This window comes from Lactuca sativa, chromosome 7 (genome assembly GCF_002870075.4).
Source record: "Lactuca sativa cultivar Salinas chromosome 7, Lsat_Salinas_v11, whole genome shotgun sequence".
Classification (NCBI taxonomy): Eukaryota; Viridiplantae; Streptophyta; class Magnoliopsida; order Asterales; family Asteraceae; genus Lactuca; species Lactuca sativa.
In genome coordinates this window covers 126,009,543-126,029,511 of record NC_056629.2, presented here as the reverse complement: position 1 = coordinate 126,029,511, position 19,969 = coordinate 126,009,543, and the positions used below count along the sequence as shown (strand labels likewise).

Here is a 19,969-nt window from a genome sequence, read left to right as displayed (position 1 = left end):
TTCTACACCATTACTTTGTTCAACTCTCGATAGTCAATGCACATCCTATATGTAACATCCATAAAAATCATGATAAATTTAAACTTTTTAAAACAAACCAATTTCACAAATTGTTTACAATTATAGTTTTCAAAACATGTTCAACATCAGAGTCTCCCAAAATCGTAAGTTAAAAATAGGAGGATGTGTATGGTTACGCCTTTGCCTTCCCACAATCATCCAAAGTACCTGAAACATAACCCAAAACTGTAAGTCAACACTTAGTGAGTCCCCCTAAAGTACCAACACAACACATAATCATAATAACAAATAGCATGCATTTAGAGCCTTCAGCCCGACTGGAACCCCCTACCAACCTACAGTCTCTCTGATACGCTCACAGAACCTTCAGCATGACTAGTACGCCTCACCAGGCCTTCAGCCTATCTAGAACATTCTTCGAGCCTTCTGCTAGACCGGTATGCCTCTTGGGCCTGCAGTCTATCCAGGATGCACTAGGTCTCTTGGAATTTAGTCTACACTGGTCCACCTCAACCCAACCACACATAAACCATGTCGACATGTACATAACATATAATCATATATATAACCAGTCAACAGAAAATCAAACAGATCTTACAGATCACTAAGCATAGAATCATCCTATATATTAGGATATAGATCTAACAGATCACTACAACATCCAACATACGATTAACCAGGATAACAATCCAATGGGTCGGCCTTCGTGCCTTCGACCCGAAAGTATAGTGAGAAAAACTCACCTCGCAAGAAGTTGATGAGGTCTCGCCTCCAGATATCAACTATCTAACCGACACCTATTCCCACCAAATGACCAATTTTCATCAAAATACCAAAATACTCTCAAGGTCAAACTTGGTCAAAGTCAACTGGTCAAACCAACTAGGTCAACTGAGTTAACCTAGATGAGTCAACCCAACTGACTTAACTCGACCGAGTCAACTCAGGGTGTGTACGCGGGATGTACTTCGGAGGTATGTTGGGCGTACACGAAGCCTCGCAGGTTGACCACCATCGGGGTGGTTGACTACGTATGCAGGGCGTGCTCCAAATACGTGGGGTGTAACCTCACAAATCCAAAAATTCAATTAAGAGCTTAATGGCTTAAGCTCTTACATCCAAACTTCATATACATGGCTAAAATACTTGTAGGGTTTCAAAGTACTCCATGGATGATGGCAATGGGCCCCCTTTGATGAATTCTAGGTTAAAAGCCCAAGACTTGTCTTTTCCCTATAAATAGTCATGTATTATTCACAATTAGGGTTAAGAGTGAGACAAAATGTAGCCACCACGTGAGGTTTCTTATGTAGTGTTAGATTCTTTAGTCTATGCTGAAAGTGTAATTTATTCCACATATTTGAATAAATTGAGTGATCATTCGACATAATCTTCATATTTGTGTTTGTTCTTATTTTCCGCATCTTGTTCATCAAATCTCAATTAGGGTTTTAATCCCAACAAGTGGTATCAGAGCGGGTCTTTAAAGATCTATTGATTTTTGAAGTATCGGTTCTTGATTTGGTGGTTTTCTGCACAAGTTATTGAAGATTATTGGTGTTTTGGCGGTATGGAATTATAATTATGTTCAAGTTATTGTTCATGAAGATCCATGGTGTTCATCTACTATTCACTGGTATTTTTTTTATTCGTTCTTGTGTTGGATCTGTTCATTTGCTTAATCCAAAAATCAATTGATTTTAGTCATATGTTTTGACCCAATTGAATCTATTCGAGTCTTATTTTGATCTGGCCCAGTCTTTTAGCTTATTCACTATTCATGATCCATTCCTTTTTCCCTAATATCATATTCGATTTCCCGTTTGCTTTACTTGCTTTTGCGTGCTCAGTTCGTTCATTTATTCATTCTCTCAAGATCAATCAAGATTAACAATTGGTGATTATATCATTATCGACTAAGGATATTGGTTGTTAACAAGTTTTTATCAATTCTCATGAATCGATTCTGTTAAATTCTCAATTTCTGTCTATTTTCACAAATCGATCTATTATCTCATCGATTTCTTCAGTTTATGTAGTTGAGGATAAAAATCTTACCCGTATACATGTTTGAAGTAATTCCATGTTTTGTATTGTAATTAATTTGGTGACAATATGTTGATTTGGGAGGATTTTTCAAAAATCAAAGTGGGTTATGTTGAACTTGGATCGATGATTGCTCTTTGATAAACTGATGAAGAACATGGTGATTATTGATCAGAAAATCAATCTATGTTTTGAGGTTTGTTGTTTATCTTCTTCCGAATCGATGATGATTTTCTAATCGGAATGAATCGAGTTGCTATAACAGTCGGATTCTCTGTTGCTTATCGTGATATTGTGTTTAGTATTCACTTCGTTCGGAATTGCCTTGAAGTTATGTTCGAAATCACCAAGCGGGTATTGTTATCAGGGCTTCAAAAAATCAAAACAAATGAATTCCCAATCAGTAAGTGATGATCGGAGCGAATGTAATTGACTCAACTGGAATGTGTTGAGGATTTGTTCGCAACTATCAAGTCAACAGAAAAGTCAAAATCTGTGGAAAGTTCTTACATGTGAACGAATGAAGAACGAATCGATCTCATCTGACTGAACATTGGTCAAAATCAAAAAGTCAAAATTGATGATTTGTGAACTGCGAACGAATGAAATTGGAATTGGATATCAATTAGAAGAACAACGATCAAACGAAGGTCAAAATTACCTTACCTGTGAACGATCGAACGAACATCCGTGAGACTGATTCAGAGCGAACGGATTTGGAATTAATTTTTGGGCTAGCTATAACGTTCGTTCATGTGGATTCGTTTTGATCGACGGACTTGGAACGAGCCTAGAACGATCTTGGTTTCGTTTGTTAAAACTTGGAACGAAAGCTCTTGAAGAGAATGTAGAGTGAGAACAATAAGCGAACCTGTGAATGGAGATTCGCCTTGGGGTAATGCTGATGAATGAGGACCGAAACTGGAACAACATACTTGGGTTCGCTTGTTAATGGTCGGAGCGAATGGAGGATGAACCGAAAGAGAACCTGTGCTCGAACCGAACATGGTTTCGGTTGCTTGTACTCGGAGCGAACCTATTGCATTCGATGTTTATATGTGCCAATTTCAAGGTTTCGCGTCTGGTTTGAGTCATTATTGAAAGATCAACTGGAGTATGATGTCGTGCTCTTTCAAGAAGATAGTAAAATTTAATTTTTGGTCCCTGCAACTTCAGCGCATTGGCACTTTTGGTCCCTGTTGTTTTCACAGATTGGTATTTTTGGATCATTTCCAGTTTTTGCTTCAAATAAAGGGGTATATTGATGTTGAATTACCATTCCAGCCCCTGTCTTTCAGCAAGTGACAGTTTCGGCCCAATATTCAGAAAAGTTTACTACATTGAGGGCCGGGGAACAATTTTGGATTTTTCAACGCTCATATTTTTTCGTGAACAGCAAAATAATGATTCCATCAAGTCTTGGTGGTTCGGAAAGTCATTTTTCGTGATAACTTCAAATTTTTCACGACTTTTTCGGGTCTTATACTTCATTGTGTATATCATTTTGTTGTGGGGGAGCTTAGTAAATTTTTTATCCATTCAAGATCATTCTCATGACCATTTGAAGGCTTTATAATCATGTTTTTGATTATAAATCGGGGGAGAATTTGGTATGGTAATTCGAAATTGGATTTGTGACTTTTCAAAGTTGAATATTTTTGATAAAGCTTGTGGTTGAATTATGAAGGTAGCTTTTACAGCGGAAGTTCTTCATCGAGCTCTGCTAAAGCTTTTACAGAGAAGTATCCTTTACAGCGGAAGTTCTTTATCGAGCTCTGCTAAGGACTTGTTATATCTCCGACTGCTTGTATTTTCTCGATCAAGTGGCGTTACGAATCTTAAAGTTTGGGTTGTTACATGATATTTTTTGATGGCTTATATCATTAGCTTATTTGAAGATCATTGTGACTTGGAGGGGGAGCTCTTCAAAGACAAGAAGTGATTCAGTTTCTTTGTTCTTAAATGGGTTTTATGGCGGGTTTGGTTTTCATGAAGATTCTTTGGGATTACATTCGAAAATGAAGTTTAAAGACATTACTTCAGTGCTTGATTTATATATCCTAGAGCCCGTGTTTGAAGACTATTGAAGAATCAAGATTCGTGGATTGCTTCATATATTCCGCATTGCAGATCTTTTTATTTGCTAGATGCTTGTTTTGGAAGTTAAAGCATTATCATCCATTCCATACTTTTAGGGGGAGATTGTAGGGTTTCAAAGTACTCTATGGATGATGGCAATGGGCCCCTTTGATGAATTCTAGGTTAAAAGCCCAAGACTTATCTTTTCCATATAATAGTCATGTATTATTCACAATTAGGGTTAAGAGTGAGACAAAATGTAGCCGCCACATGAGGTTTCTTATGTAGTGTTAGATTCTTTAGTCTATGCTGAAAGTGTAATTTATTCCTCATATTTGAATAAATCGAGTGATCATTCGACATAATCTTCATATTTGTGTTTGTTCTTATTTTCCACATCTTGTTTATCAAATCTCAATTAGGGTTTTGATCCCAACAATACTCTTAGGAGTCATAAAGTCTCCAACTTTGTGACCTAGCATACCTAATAAGTGCTTAACATAAGGTCTTATTCCATTAAGACCTTCTAAATGATGCATGAAGCAAAACTAACCAATTGGAACCCATTTTTATGACTTAAGACCCATCCTAGGGTCTGAAAGGACAGCTCACAGCTTAAGAACATGACGTATTAAAGATCTAACATTTGGGACCAAAAAGGTCCATGAAGACATCCAAGACTAGATCTATATGCTAGAGGAATAAATTTGCAAGCTTTTTACCTTAAAATGGTTACAAACGAAGTAGAAATCCCAGATCCAAGTGTTCCATTCCTTCAAGATGAGCTTGGTTTCCTTCCTTCTTCTTCTAAGGCACCAAAAACACACTTCTAAGCTTGAAAAGGCTCCTCAAGGTGAAACAAGAATTGCATAAACGTATGAGAGGGATGGAGGCAGTTAAGGTGGGTGAAATAAGGCCATTATTGTGCTTAAATACGAGTCACACCCTAAAATTTAGGGTTTCCTTATCTGGAAAGTACGCCCCGTGTACACTAATATACGTCCTGCGTACTAGACCGTACCCTAGTACTCTTAGCGTACACCACATATGCATGGCGTACTCCGAAGGCCAAATTACAACAATACCACTAACGCTCCTTTTGCACACTTTCTTGAACTTAGGGACCAAAATGCAACATAAGTCTCGTCTTTTATTCACCCAGAGGCCACCAAGATGTATCGGGTTTTAAGATTGAGTTATTGGTGACTGTGTATGAAGAGGGAGATTACCTGGTATGTCGAGAGGTGCTTGACCCGCATATTGGTCAAGGCCGAGCATCAGAGGCCGCATGGTAAGCTGCAACCTCTAGAGGTTCCCATGTGGAAATGGGATCAGATCACCATGGGTTTTATCACCAAGCTATCGAGGACAGCGAAGGGCTTTGATGCTATATGGGTCATCGTGGATCGATTGACCAAGAGTGCCCGCTTTTTGGCTATTCAGGAGATCTCTTCGGCTGAAAAGTCGGCCGATGTGTATGTTCAGGAGATCGTTGCTTGTCATAGGGTTCCGGTATCCATTATTTCAGACTGGGATGTTCGGTTCACCTCCCGTTTATGGCAGAAGTTCCATGAGGAACTGGGCACGAGGTTACATTTCAGCAATGCATATCATTCGCAGACCGACGCCTATAGTGAGCGGACGGTACAGACCCTAGACGATATGTTACGGGCATGTGTTATTGATTTTGGTGGGAGTTGGGATTCGTACCTACCTCTTGCGAAGTTCTCCTACAATAATAGTTATCACTCCATCATTTGTGCTCTGCCTTTTGAGCTCTTGTATCGTCGAAGATGTCGTACCTTGTTTGTCGGGGGAGGTTGGTCATAGGGTTATGGGAAGGACCAAATTAGTCCTTCAGACGATTGAGATTATCCAGCAAATTAGGCAGAGACTGCAGACAGCACAAATTCGATAAAAAAGCTATTGCACCAGACACCGGTCCGAGTTGGAGTTTTAGGTCGGTGATATGATATTACTGAAGGTCTCACCTTGGAAAGATGTGATACGCTTTAGGAAGAGGGTGATTGGGTCCCCGATATATTGGACCTTTTTGAGGGATTGCCAGGGTTGGCAAGGTCGCTTATAGGTTGGATCTACCTAAGGAGCTTAGTCATATTCATATCACTTTCCATCAGTTGTGAAAGTGCGGATTGGATGATGAGGCGGTGGTCTCCTTGGATGATATTCAGGTTGATGAGAGCCTAAACTAATTGAGAGGTCGATGGATATTTTGGAGAGAAAGATGAAGGTCATGCGAAACAAGGAGATACCTTTGGTAAAGGTATAGTGGCAGCATCGGAGAGGCTCCAAGTGGACTTGGGAGCCGAAGGCTGAGATGCGAGAACATTATCCTAAGTTATTCTTCACAGCAAAGTTCGAGGATGAAGTCTAAACCAAGTGGGCGAGAATTGTAACATACTGATGTTAAGGTACTTCTAATTTCAATCCTATAATTTATTCATACCCCGTAATGAATCTTTTAACTGATTTAAATGCTTTTAGGGGGGATACAAGTTGAACACAATGATAATTGTGTAAATGTTTGTGATAAACATCTTTCAAAAGATTGCTTATGTCTTTTATAAGTGATCAAAACATTTCAAAAACTCTTTTAAAGTTATGTTACTTTATAGTTTAACAAAACTCCATTTTTAAAGTACAAGCATAACTTAGTAGTAAAATGAGTCTTTTCAATAACAATTCAAGTACAATACTAGTAGACTATAAGGGGTATAGTTTAGGGGTTCAGTTCATACTAGATACTAGAGCATACTATAAAGAGAAACAGGGAGGTAGATACAATACATCAGAGAGACATACTATACACTATACATGATAACAGAAAGAACATACTAAGATACTATAACAGAACGAACTTACTAAGATGCTATAGCAGGGAACAATTACATGATCCAATTATACCAATGAATCACTAACTCATTGTTCTAAACAAAAGGTGATAGTTAAATTGGGTATACATGATCACATAACTTTAATGTGGATTACACAGCATAGCAACTGGTTTGCGGAAGTCGCGTTTGGTTCCCAGAATCTCTTGGCAGGGAGAGCGTACAGTACAGGTACTAGCCTTCACCTTATGACCTTGTTAAAACAAACATGTTTTAAGGAAATCAGTACACCATGATGTCAATTTAAAGGACAACAGAGTACTTTCATTTTCCCATTACTTTCATAAAGTGACAGTTCCACTTGAAAGTTAATGCAAACTATTTTCGAGTCAAAATAGTTATAAACTAGGGAAAACTTACATTTTACAAACGACAATCAGATCAGTCGAGTCTAGTACATTCAGTAGAAAGGGACCATAATGCTAACCTTATGATTCCTTAATGTATACATCAAGGGAAATATATTAAAAGGATCTAATAAGTAACAGGATGAGTGCTTTCCGCTTCAGTTCATGTTCCTTGTTTGGTTGTGGGCTTAGAGCGGATTCACCCAACCTATTATCCATTCGATCTTAGTATTATATATGTTGCGTATACATTAAGTCATCATAAGGGGTACCAGGTATGGGTCAGGTCATAGGACACTAATTCAATGCACAGTTTTCTAGTACAAAACATACTTTTCAAATAGAACTTTTGATATAGAAAACTAGGAAGTTACCAGTAAAGGGTTTAATCCATTTTATTAAATCAGTATAACTTAAAGGACCTTAGGTGGTTAACTCTATAATACCTTAGTTTATACATCAAGGTTATATATAATTAATACCAGATAGGTAGTTGGATGTGTGCCTTCCGCCTCATTCCCTGTTCCTTGTTTGGTTGTGGGCTTAGGGCAGATCCACACAATTAACTATCTATTCGATATTAGATTATATATATATATATATATATATATATATATATATATATATATATATATATATATATATATATAACTAGTATAAACTAAGTGATTATAGAAGTAACCACTATGGTTACCCTTTTTATTATAAGAAATAAGGGTTATCTTAAAGAATCTTTTCATCTAATATACATGAACTATTATAATTAACTCTGTGAGTACCAAGTGAATACGCCAGAGTTATATACAACGACGATCTAACAAACAATGGGATGTGTGCCTTCTGCTTCAATTCATGTTCCTTGTTTGGTTGTGGGCTTAGGGCAGATACAAACAATCGATTGTTTGTTTTCTCTGAGTTCTATATAACTTGTATCCATTTAGTACTCATGGAAAGGATTGTAGAGTCATTTTTACCTATTTTTCATCAAAGTAGGAAATATAGGATTTTCTGGAGGAACATATGAACTTTTCTAAACAAAATTTACAATTTACTACAACTTACTAAGTTTTCTACAACTTACTCACATCACTAAAATCTTATGAACTCACCAGCTTAATTGCTGATCAACTCTTTCCAAATAACTTGTATTCTCAGGAAACTAGTAGACAGGTACTCGCTCTAGGAATTCAGAAGATGGAGAAGTATATCTTCAAGTCTTGTTTTGTTATTTACATAAGTATTCTATGTTTTGTGAACACATACTTTGTAAACACTTTCTTTCTAATGAAATGGTTGTTCATTACTTTGATTACTATGATGCATGTCTTGTGATACTAAACATGACGTCCTCCACCCCCGAACGTTTCCGCCGTTCCGGTTTTGGGGTGTGATAGATTGGTATCAAAGCGATGTTTATAGTGAACTAAGTATATCAACCGATAAAAGATATACAAGTATAAATACAATGGGGCTTAAGTGCTATGGATAATAATATATTTTAAGAAAATAACAATAAGTTATAAAAATATACCTACTTGCTTATACATGTATACATACTAGAACAAGTATCACAAGAAGAACATAGCATAAGTATTTAAAGGTTGAATACTACGGTCAAACCCGGACAGTTATGTAATCACAGCTAGGATCAATATAGCATGGTCAACTATATTTATTCGAGATGTGATCGACATGTGTTTGGGAGTGATGTGGTGTTGCAACAGTCTTAAAACTTACCAAATTCTATTCAAGAGATTTCTAGATCAGAACGTGATAGTTAGAATACTATAGGAGTATTCTATGATACTATAACACAATAACAAGTTGAAACATACTAAGTACACAACATTAATATACTATATGAGTATTTTAGGCGCTATATAAATAAATTATGTGATAACTTAAAAGACCCTTACGAATAGGTCTATAATCTTGCAATGTATACTCCCAAGGTTTTGTATAATTGATATTTTATAGACTTAGAATTGGTGATCTACGCTTCATTACATGTTCCTTATTTGGTTGTAAGGATGAGAAGTTCCACGAATGAAGTCCCAAGACTTAACGAGTCCTAAATGACATATAATGGCATATTTTGGCATAAATATAGTGTTTAGAAGCAACCCAATGCAAGGAAACACCTCACGGGACTGGGAAACACTTTGACCAAGTGTTGAAATCACATGTGATTAGACTAAGGGGTGTTCACGGCCACCAATGGAGTTTACGGCGATGAGTTTACGTCCAAGGGAGTTTACGGTCGTAAGCTCATGGTCACATATGCCTAAGTGTGTGGTTTAAGGTCCTACAACATCCACTAATGGTTCAAGGTCAAAGGCTTGGACTTTAAGAAGGGTTTTCGACCAATATGGCACATTTATAGGGATTTACGGTCAGGGAGTTTACGGCTGTAAATTCCTGGAGATCATCCACAAATCGTTTGATCTAGGCATTAAGGCTAATGATTCTACTAGATAGGAAGTGTATGGAAGGGATACTTACGATTTAGAAGCCTTAGGAGGTGTTTTCGGCCACTAAGAACAAGTGTGTGTTCTTGGTGTTCTTGGTGAAAGACGATGATTTGAAGATCTAGACAAAAAGGATGTTTTCATGGATGAAATCAAAGAGTGATTCATGATTAAGAAGGATAACAACAACTAGAGTGAAGAACACTTACGTTTTTGAAGATCTAGGATGAAGAACTTGATGATACTTGAGAGGATTTGAAAGGATTTCATCCAAGGAAGGAAAGAATGAGAAGAATGACATGCTCTTATATATATATATATATATATATATATATATATATATATATATATATATATATATATATATATATATATATAAGGGGAGAGTTTACGGCCCTGGTTGAGTTTACGACCGTAAACTCCATATGATGGAGTTTAGGGCTTGAGTGTTGTACAGTGAGTCTAACAGGTACTTCCTAACACTCATTCCTTGAATGTACTAGGCTCCGAACACTCAAACAGACTCTAAACAGTGTTAAATGATAGTAGGAGCGAGTCTGACTTAAGGTTAATTGACTTTACAAGGCAAAAAATTTCAGGTTGTCACAGAGGACTTTAGGGAGTTTACGGCCCAAGATCCTTTGAAGGGTTTACGGCCCTTATGAAGGGTTTATGGCCGTAAACCCTTCAAAATCTTGAAGATCTTCAAGATGGTGTCTTAAAGTGATTAATCAAGGCTAGAAAAAATGGGTTGTTAAGCATGAACAAATAAAGGATGAAACACTTACGATTTTGGAGTGAAATGAGAACTTTTCTTGGATGGTACTTGAGAGAGAATGGGTATTTTGCGGCCAATACTTGGAGAAATGAAGAAATATGAAGAAAACTATTATATATAGGGGTAGTTCACAGCTAGGAGGGTGTTTACGGCTGTAAATAGAGTTTACGGCTGTAAACCCCATGTGTTGGGTTTTCTGGCTTGATTTCATTCCTCCAATACCAAGCTAACACTTTTCAACTTCCATTTCGTAAGTGTACTAGGCTTAGAACTCATTAGAATGACCCTTAACAAGGCTAAAAGGCAATGGAATTTAGTATGACCTTTGGTTGATTGAATTGACTTTATAAGATAAAAAATTTCGGGTTGTCACAATGCAGGGTTCATTTGAAGTTCCACTTCTCTACAAGAATGTTAATGTTCACATCCAAGTGGAAACAATCACAACCGGTAAGCATTCTAAATGATTTTACACTTACATTAATCAAAATTGTTACTTTAAATTGTGCGTTCTCATAGATGCCACACAATTGTCACTATAGAGACTTTCTAGTGGTCTATAAAAGATTCCTAGCGGCTCTATGAAAATTTTTGTTGTGTTTTCAATGAAAGATCACTCTGTCAACATTCGTTTTTTATAGTTCTTTCTCTTATTTTCGATATTGATGTGTGTCACAAAAATAAGGCAAAAAGAGGTGTTAGTGACCATTAAAGATGAAAAGGTAAAGATATAATTAAAGAATATCATATAAAGTATAAATTGTAGATTTGTGATATTTATTTCTTTGAAAAATATGGTGTTTGATTGTTAGGTTACATATCTAGGGGTTTTTTTTGTAATTTCATTTTGACAAGTTTTATTTAAATTTAAAAATTTAAGCAAGGAGGGAAGTGTGCTAATGATTTTGAATTTGTATTGCCCTCCAGAAACCAACCGTAGCCTCACAGACCGTTCCTCATATCTTAGTAGGTCTTAGCATTTTCCTAAAATCAACTACAAAAAGTCATGGATGCACTTCTTGAATCAATCATCTAAACTGAATTTCATTTGTCAGTTGGATTCAGTGACCAAAATGCAAGATTTGTGAAAGTTCATTATTATTTATTAGTGTTAACCTTTGACAAATTATGAAACTAATATTACTACCTCTGTCCCAAATTGATAGTCCATTTTTGACTTTTGAAGTCTTTTTTCTTCAATTTTGACCTTAAATATTTTTGTTTTTGATAGATAATATTTTATGCAAAATATATGAATGAATTGTATTTTAAATGTTTTTTCATTGTTATAAGTTTTATCAAATAATATATAACACAAATAAAAATATTTAAGGTCAAAGTTGAAGAAAAAAGACTTCAAAAGTCAAAAGTGGACTATCAATTTAGGACAGATGGAATATATTTGTGTTCATAACATGTTTTTTTTGTAATAATTTCTTGGATCAGAAGATATGTATATGTGATTAGGTGTAGCCTAAAAAATCATATTTTAATTCTTATAAAGAAAAAATACTTTAGAAATTGACCAAATTACAATGTCTGAATTTGATGTTTATAGTTATGACAATGCACTTTAATTGTAATGTGTATCGAATTTCTTTGTGAAATTTAACATTGCTGGTACATATAACAACTTATTGTTGCTTTTGGTTTTACAAAGCTAATATAAGAAGAGTCATATGAGCCTCCATGGGAGTTGGTATACCAGGTCAATTGATAAAACTACTACGCAACATGTTTTAATCAAAAAATTGCATCATGTTGTGATAAAACAAAGATCACGTGGATCATTTATGTTAAAAAATATTGTATTAAAAAACTAAATTGCTCTAATATAAATATTAAATATTTTTATTTAATAAGTTTGGTTTAAAAACTCTAAAAATGAATCTAACTAACATTTTTATTAAAATTTCACCTAAGACAATGATACCTATTAATGTGGTATGTATTTAATTTATATTCCTCGCATTTTAACAAAACACGGAGTCATAATTTAGTAAGTTATAAAATATCGCTCTAAACATTTTCTAAGATATAATAAATAATTAATAAAATAAGTATAAAAATAAATAATAAAATGCTATAAAAATTAATTGTTTTTGTAAATATATACTATTGGAACGGTGGAAACACCCCTAAGTGAAAGTAAGCCTCCCTACCAAGTACCTACACCGTTCGTGGCTAGTACCATCACCTCCCTTTCTTCCCACCGCCCTCTTCCTCTTTATCTCCGTCGCGTTTCTCATATTTTCTCTACTTTCTGTCCAACGAAACAACCAACGATGGGCGAATCAAACGCCAAGTCCAAGATTGATAGCACGAGGGAGTGGATTGTTGAGCATAAGCTTCGTTCCGTTGGTAATTTTTCGTTTTCTCTTTTATGCATTCCGATTTCGTTATATGGTTTCCGACATTTGATGAAATTTCTAATTTTTTGTGTGGATTCAATTAGGATGCTTGTGGTTGAGTGGGATTGTTGGATCAATCGCTTACAATTGGTCTCAGCCGGGCATGAAAACCAGCGTCAGGATCATTCACGCTAGGTATAGATCATTTTGATACTATAATTAATTCTTCCCCCCCTTTTTTCTGATTTGCTTTGATCTTGATGCCATAATGGTGGATATAAATTCTGATTTGATCTTCATTCCATTTCGTTTACATAAATGCAAATCAGGGTTGGTTATTGATTTCTACGATTCCTAACTTTCTTTATAAATGTAAAGAGGAATAACCCCTAAATTCTTGTAGATTTTCTTCCACTTATTGAGCATCTATAACTAAAACATTGTAAGGAAATGCTGAATTTTCAAGTTAGTAGAAGAATGTCCCAAACTTTGTTGATGAAATTAAACATAACCAAGAACAACTCCTTTACTTGATTAATCTGAGTTGAGGCATTGCAAAGAACCACACTTAATATCAAAGTTAGAACATGGTGGGACGATTATGCAAAAGACGAAAATGCCCTCATCCTCTTCAATGAAAATATCCCTACACAGCATGTCCTATGAAGGGGGCAAATCTTCCAAATTTTGTCCAACCCAAAACGATGGGCCGATGGGGGCAGGGGCTCGCTCTTGACATCTGGTCTATGAAAAAGACACAAATGCCCCCGCCCTCATTGTCGAAAATAGCCCTACAAATCTTGTCACACAATAGGACTTATGATCTATTTCTTTTCCTTCTCCCATTAAGTTCTGTTTGGATAAATGCTGCCTAGAGTGTAGATTGTTTTTTTTTTTTTTTTTTTTTCTGAATGAACCGTTTGAATATGACTAAATTACCATTTTACCCTCCTTTCAAGTTATTTATATATATAGTTGTTCTTTGAGCACTAGCTCAAAGAACAACTAGGACAAGAAGACTTTCCCCCTTAAGTCCCCAACTTTTACAAAATTGCCCTCATTTTTTCCCAAATATTTTCTAAACATCAATTTTGTGGGTGAATTAGGTTGCATGCACAGGCTCTAACACTGGCGGCATTAGCTGGAGCTGCGGTGGTCGAGTACTACGATCACAAATCAGGGGCAAAATCGGAAAGATATGCCAAGTTCCTGGATTCCAACCCTCACAAAGATTAATCTTCATATGTTAGAATACTATTGAAATTTTTTGATTGGTTTTTTCATAATGGCAGTTTGCATTTAGCTTCTTGATAGCTTAGTGTTATCAAAGCTGCAAATTTTGCACGTATAGGAAAAACCCGACTTCCATCATAGATATTGTATCGACCCCCTTGGCTTTTTTATGGTCAAGACATATATGGATTATTGTTTTTGATTGTTTCGTATACATAATATCATTGATGAATTATAGTTATTTATATCTAAGGGTGGACTAATTGACCAAAATGAGTTGATTCTTCTTCGTGCATATTCTTCTTCTCTGTTTTTTTTTTTTTTGAACTATTTGTTAGGTTCAAGAAGAATCAACTGGCTGGATAAGTGTAGGGTGAGTTACATAGCCCTAAATATGGATACTTGAAAACTTAAAATCTTACATCATCATCATCATCATCTTGGTGCTTTGATGTTGAACACAAAGACCATTTACACCCTTTCATTTGTGATGTGATGATAATTAGGTTTTTTTGGCTTGATTTTTTCGTCTCTCACTCTATGTGTATTGTTGGTTTAATTGGTGTTTGATCACATGATATGTATCTTAGTTTAGTTGATGCTCAATCACAAGAGATGAAAATGATGGAAGATTTAGGTTATGTTTGGCGCGCCACAGTTAGCTGATAAGCTAGCTTATTTTTTGAGCTTTTTTATGTTGTCGTGTTTGGTAAATCAAAAAGTAGCTTATAAGCTAACTTATAAGCTAGCTTTTTGAAAAGCTACTTAAACTAGCTTTTTAGGAGCTTTTTTAAAATTTTCCAAATACACCCCTTAATTAATTATAGAAACATATATATTCTTACATGTCCTTTTATGTAATTTTATATATTTCAGCTAGTTTTATCAAACGTTATTTTTTATCAGCTATCTTTTCAGCTATCAGCTAGTTTTTTATTTACCAACTAACTTTTCAGCTAACAGCCAGCTTTTCAGCTAGTACGCCAAACATAGCCTTATTGTTAAGTTTTTGTTGGTTTCATCTGTTTTGGTGGATTTTAGTCAACCTTTGAAACGGTTTTGTTATTAGGTTTTGTTTTAGTAAACCTTTAAACTTAAAAGCCTCAATTTATCTATTTATTTTTATTTTTGGTATTCATGTTTTTGCTAGGGTGCAGTTACAACTTTTAAAAATATACGTGTAGATTTTATGGTTTTTCATTTAAATTTGAAATTAAGTTTTCACAGGTCACGTGCAGGTGGTGTTTTATTGTAAAAGAAAAATAAAAAATGAGCAAACTACAGTCATTTTCTTAATATTTGCCATTTTAAAGGTTTTAGCGTAAGCTTTCCATATCACAAGAGACAAGAAATGAAGAAAACCACAAACAAATGTCATTATTTGTCATTGTCAAACGTTGAGGCAAATCAAATAGGACAATATATATCGATTAATTTCCCACTCCTATTGTGAACTTTACTATTAAGTGGTAGTTAAAAGGCGAAGCTAAAAGATAAACAATATTACTTAATTGGGTAAAAGATAAACAATATTACTTAATTGGGTAAATGTCACTCTGACCCAACCATCTTTCTAGTTATGGTTTAAATAGTCCCTATTGTTTTTTTTTCGCACTTGAGAGGAACCAAGTTTTACTTTACCGGCTAAATTGGTCCAGTTACCTGTTTTAATAGGTAAACCATACACGTAATAAGCATAGTCAGCAAGTGAGTTGAGTCTGAGTTAACTCATGTACATGTCACTGAGTTGTGACCGGTTCCTTGCTTGGGGCCTAAGGGTCACTGTGGACCCATCAGTCCATAAAAGTAGTGGCTTATTCGATGAAACCCTAAATCTTCAATACCCTTTTCCACTAAAGGTTACCGATAATCCGACATAACCTCGATACTTCGCATTCACGTGAGTCATGATGGCGACCCCACCACCACTTTCGCCGGAGTCAATATCTATAAATTCACGAGACCGTCTCAACTTCGGCGATTTGCATACGATTTATTGTGATTGTGGAGCAGAAATTGCAGAGCAGAAAATGGAAGTCGCCCGGTCCAAAGAAGAAATGGGTCGAGATTTGGTGTTAAGCAGGGTTCAGTCACTCGCATTACATCGTCGGATTGAGCGCACGGAGAAAAAGGTGACTTCGTTGACTGTATTGGTGATTGGACTTGTGATTGTGACTTTTGGTTTTATGGTGGAGAAGTTTCTTCGTATCGTGAACCCCTGATTTGTTGGTGTTTATGTTGGTGGTTCGTAGTGTTTGTGTTGATTAGGTATGGATGTGTCTTCTTTTGGTAGTATAATGTTGTGTATTAGGGTTTATGTGTTTGTTTTGACAAAGGTGATTGAAGACCTGTCTAAGCACAGGCAATTTTGTATAAACTAAACTTTGTAACCGGGTTTATTTAATGGAAAAATAATAGTTAATGGAAATTATAGTTAATTAGTGTGAAAGAGGGTAATTTCGTCCTTTCACAATTTACCCTTACATATACTCATGTTTCAGACACATATGTGGGCTTAATAAGCTTTCTTTTGCTCTCATATTCTTCTTACCGTTCAAGTGACCTAATTGAAATGAAGGGTTCGATGAAATCAGTTCAATGCTCGTGTGGATGTGAAGCAATATTACGAACTTCAACTACTAAATACAACCCTGGCCGACTCTTTTATGCTTGCCCTAAAAAGGTAAATGTAAATTGCATGTTAACTGTTGACCTAGATTTTGATAATTTGTTTCTGGGTTTGGTAACTTAATCTGTAATAAATAATAACTTCCATTGTAGGGGCCTCGTGATGGCTTCATATGTTGGGCAGATGAAGTGGAGAGTACTAACACGACTGCTGATACAACTTTGGTTACAAATTTGGTTCTAGCAAATAAGAAGCTTCAATCTGATGTTAGAAAGATGAAGTTATGGTTATTTCTAAGTTGGGCTATTTTTTGTGGTATTAGTCTACAAGTTGTAATGGGTATGTAAAGGGTTTGTAATCCCATTCGTATTAAATATGGTTTCCTTTCCTATTAAGATGAAGTTATGGTTATTTCTAATATGGTTTCCTTTCATGTTTACCAATGTATTTGTAATGGTTATGTAATGGATTTGTAATCCCTTTCCTATTAGTGCCCTGCTATTGTGTGTCATCGTTTTGTTTGTGTTACTATTGTACATAAAAAAAAAATTCAACAAACACTTACCATAATAATACTATGGGTACCCTAATACTATTACAAAACAAAGTTAAATAACACATCAAACAACAAACACACATCAAACAACCAACCTAGTCTTAACACAATACCAAATAACAGTTATGTCTATTCAATATTCATTGGATTATCACCAGAATTTCCTTCTCCATTTTTCCCTTCAACCCTTTTTGCCAATTTTTTCTTTATAATCCTCTCTGATTGCTTCCGTTTACGTGCAACTGTTGTTTTTGAACCACTTCCTTCCTCTTCATTACCACCTTGAGATTGCTTCTGTTTGCTTCCAACAGTTGTTTTTGAACCACTTCCTTCCTCTTCATTACCACCTTTAGTATTTGATCTCTTTCTCTTCACCTTGAGCTTTTTGGGCTTCTCAACTTTCGGACATGTAGCCTTGTTGTGACCAACTTGTTTACACACACTACATAGAATTTTCTTCCCAAACTTTGACACGGTGTGTCTAGTACTCTTTTCTCCTGGGTCCTTCCTTCTATTGACTTTAGGCCTGCCTGGCATTTTCCTTTTCAAAGGTGGCAATGGTGGTATGAAATTGGTACTTGGCCACATATTGCTGCCATTCATCCCTCTCAGTGGGTACTTGTAAGCATTTCTATAAAAAGCTCCAAAGAACATGGGATCCACATAACTTCCGACATCTCTGTTTAGGTAACTAATAGTTGCAACTGAGTGCACACACCCATACCCATTTAGTTGCCAAACTCTACAAGAACATGTCTTCTTGTCTAAGTCAACGACATAAGACTCTGCTAAGTTTCTAGTCTCAAATTGGTTCAACCCACTTGGTAAAACCTGCCAATATCTAATAACATTGTCTAAAAAGTTAGTGTAAGTTTAGTATTATCTATGATGTTAACAAACACAAACTAAGTTTACCTTTGAGCTTTTTTCAATTGATTCAACAAGGATCTAATTGATGGACATGGTTCAAAATCTGGCCATGAACTGCCTTTCATGCTCAAATGAAACTGCCTTTCCATAACGTACAATCTAATCTCTTCAAGCATTGTGATGATTGGTTTCTTCCTTGCATCTCTTATAACATTGTTAAAGCTCTCCGACAACCCATTCTCTACAGCATCACACATCTTTCCCTCCTCAAAAAAAGCTCTACACCATGATCGTGGGTTCTTTTCTGTTAGATACTCAAAGGCTGAAGGATTGAGAAATTGTATTTCCTTCATTGGTGCATTGTGTAAAGGCTCAGTAGATGCCTTGCATGCCTTCCAAAACATTTTCTCATACATTACTCCGGGGAATCTTTTCCTAAAGTTGGCAACAACATGCCTTGCACACTGTCTGTGTTCAACAGTAGGCAAAATCTCCTTCACAGCTTCCAATAGTCCCTTCACATTAACAATTTAAATTGTAAAATAGTATAGGCAACTTTCATTAATAAATAAAATACAACTAAGATACATACCTTATGCTGATCTGACATCAATGCAATTCCAAAACCGTTGTCCATTCCTAAGTCATCTTTTAAATTTTCCAAAAACCATTTCCAATTCTCTTTGTTTTCAACACACACAACTGCCCATGCAATTGGAAATATATGATTATTAGCATCCCTTCCAACAGCAGTTATTAACTCTCCGGTACATATCCCCTTAAGGAAACAGCCATCCAGGTTAATTACTCTTCTACAACTACCCCTCCACCCTTGCTTTAGTCCCTTAAAACAAACATAAAACTTACTAAAATAATTTTTCCCATCAGGCATAGTAGTGACATCAATTTTCACAATTAATCCTGGGTTTGATCTCCTTATCTCCTCACCATATGACCAAAGCTTTGAATAGTGCTCAACCAATGTGCCTTCAATTAGCTCGATAGCATGCTTTTTTGCTCTCCTGCATTGACCCATACTTACATCTATACCAAAAGCCTGTTTCACCTCTTCCCTAAGCATCCTAACACTCATTTTCTGTTTTTGTAAGAACTTAGTGTTAAAATGGCTACCAATCCAAGCATAGCTAACAATTGATCCAAGTTTAAAGTTTCTAGCACAATTATGCTCATCTATAAGGGACTTAATCTGGAAAGACTTTTCTTCACTCATCCATGAAGCCCATAGCCTAAACTTACACTTCCCAGAACAACATTTAACTAATAGTCTTCTACTGTCATTTTTTTTGTAGCACAACTGATACCCATTAGCAACAGCATAATTACATAACATAAACTTTAACTGTTTTGGACTATGAAATTGCATTCCTAACACAGGTTTTTGTTTTTTCCAATGCACATTTTCATTGTATGTAGTAACCTCTTCAAAATTTACCTCATTTTCTTCCATTTAAAGATATGGATCCTCATGAGGTGGACTATTTGGAGTTGACTGGACTTTTGGGCATAGCTTTCTCAAAAACTCATCGTTAATGGTCTTATTCATTGGATTGCCATCTATGTGTTCAAGGTCATCGTGTACATTACCTTGCAGTTCATCTGGGCCATTCTGCACAAATCCATCATAATGATTGTCTTCCACAACGCTCTCATCAACTTGC

The 19,969-nt window shown here is 35.8% G+C and overlaps 2 protein-coding genes across 2 annotated transcripts; one reads left to right on the top strand and one right to left on the bottom strand.

Moving 5' to 3' along the window:
- The first annotated feature begins 12,782 nt into the window (after positions 1-12,782).
- On the top strand, positions 12,783-14,508 carry LOC111897036 (uncharacterized). The gene is made up of 3 exons (XM_023893014.3): positions 12,783-13,012; positions 13,107-13,197; positions 14,109-14,508. The coding sequence occupies exons 1-3, from the start codon at positions 12,937-12,939 to the stop codon at positions 14,236-14,238; spliced, it is 297 nt and encodes a 98-aa protein (XP_023748782.1). The 5' UTR covers positions 12,783-12,936; the 3' UTR covers positions 14,239-14,508.
- Positions 14,509-17,549: 3,041 nt separating this feature from the next.
- Positions 17,550-19,758, bottom strand: LOC111897035 (uncharacterized). The gene is made up of 3 exons (XM_023893013.2): positions 18,883-19,758; positions 18,336-18,805; positions 17,550-18,261 (listed from the first exon to the last, which is right to left on the bottom strand). The coding sequence occupies exons 1-3, from the start codon at positions 19,756-19,758 to the stop codon at positions 17,550-17,552; spliced, it is 2,058 nt and encodes a 685-aa protein (XP_023748781.2).
- Between the last annotated feature and the right edge of the window lie 211 nt (positions 19,759-19,969).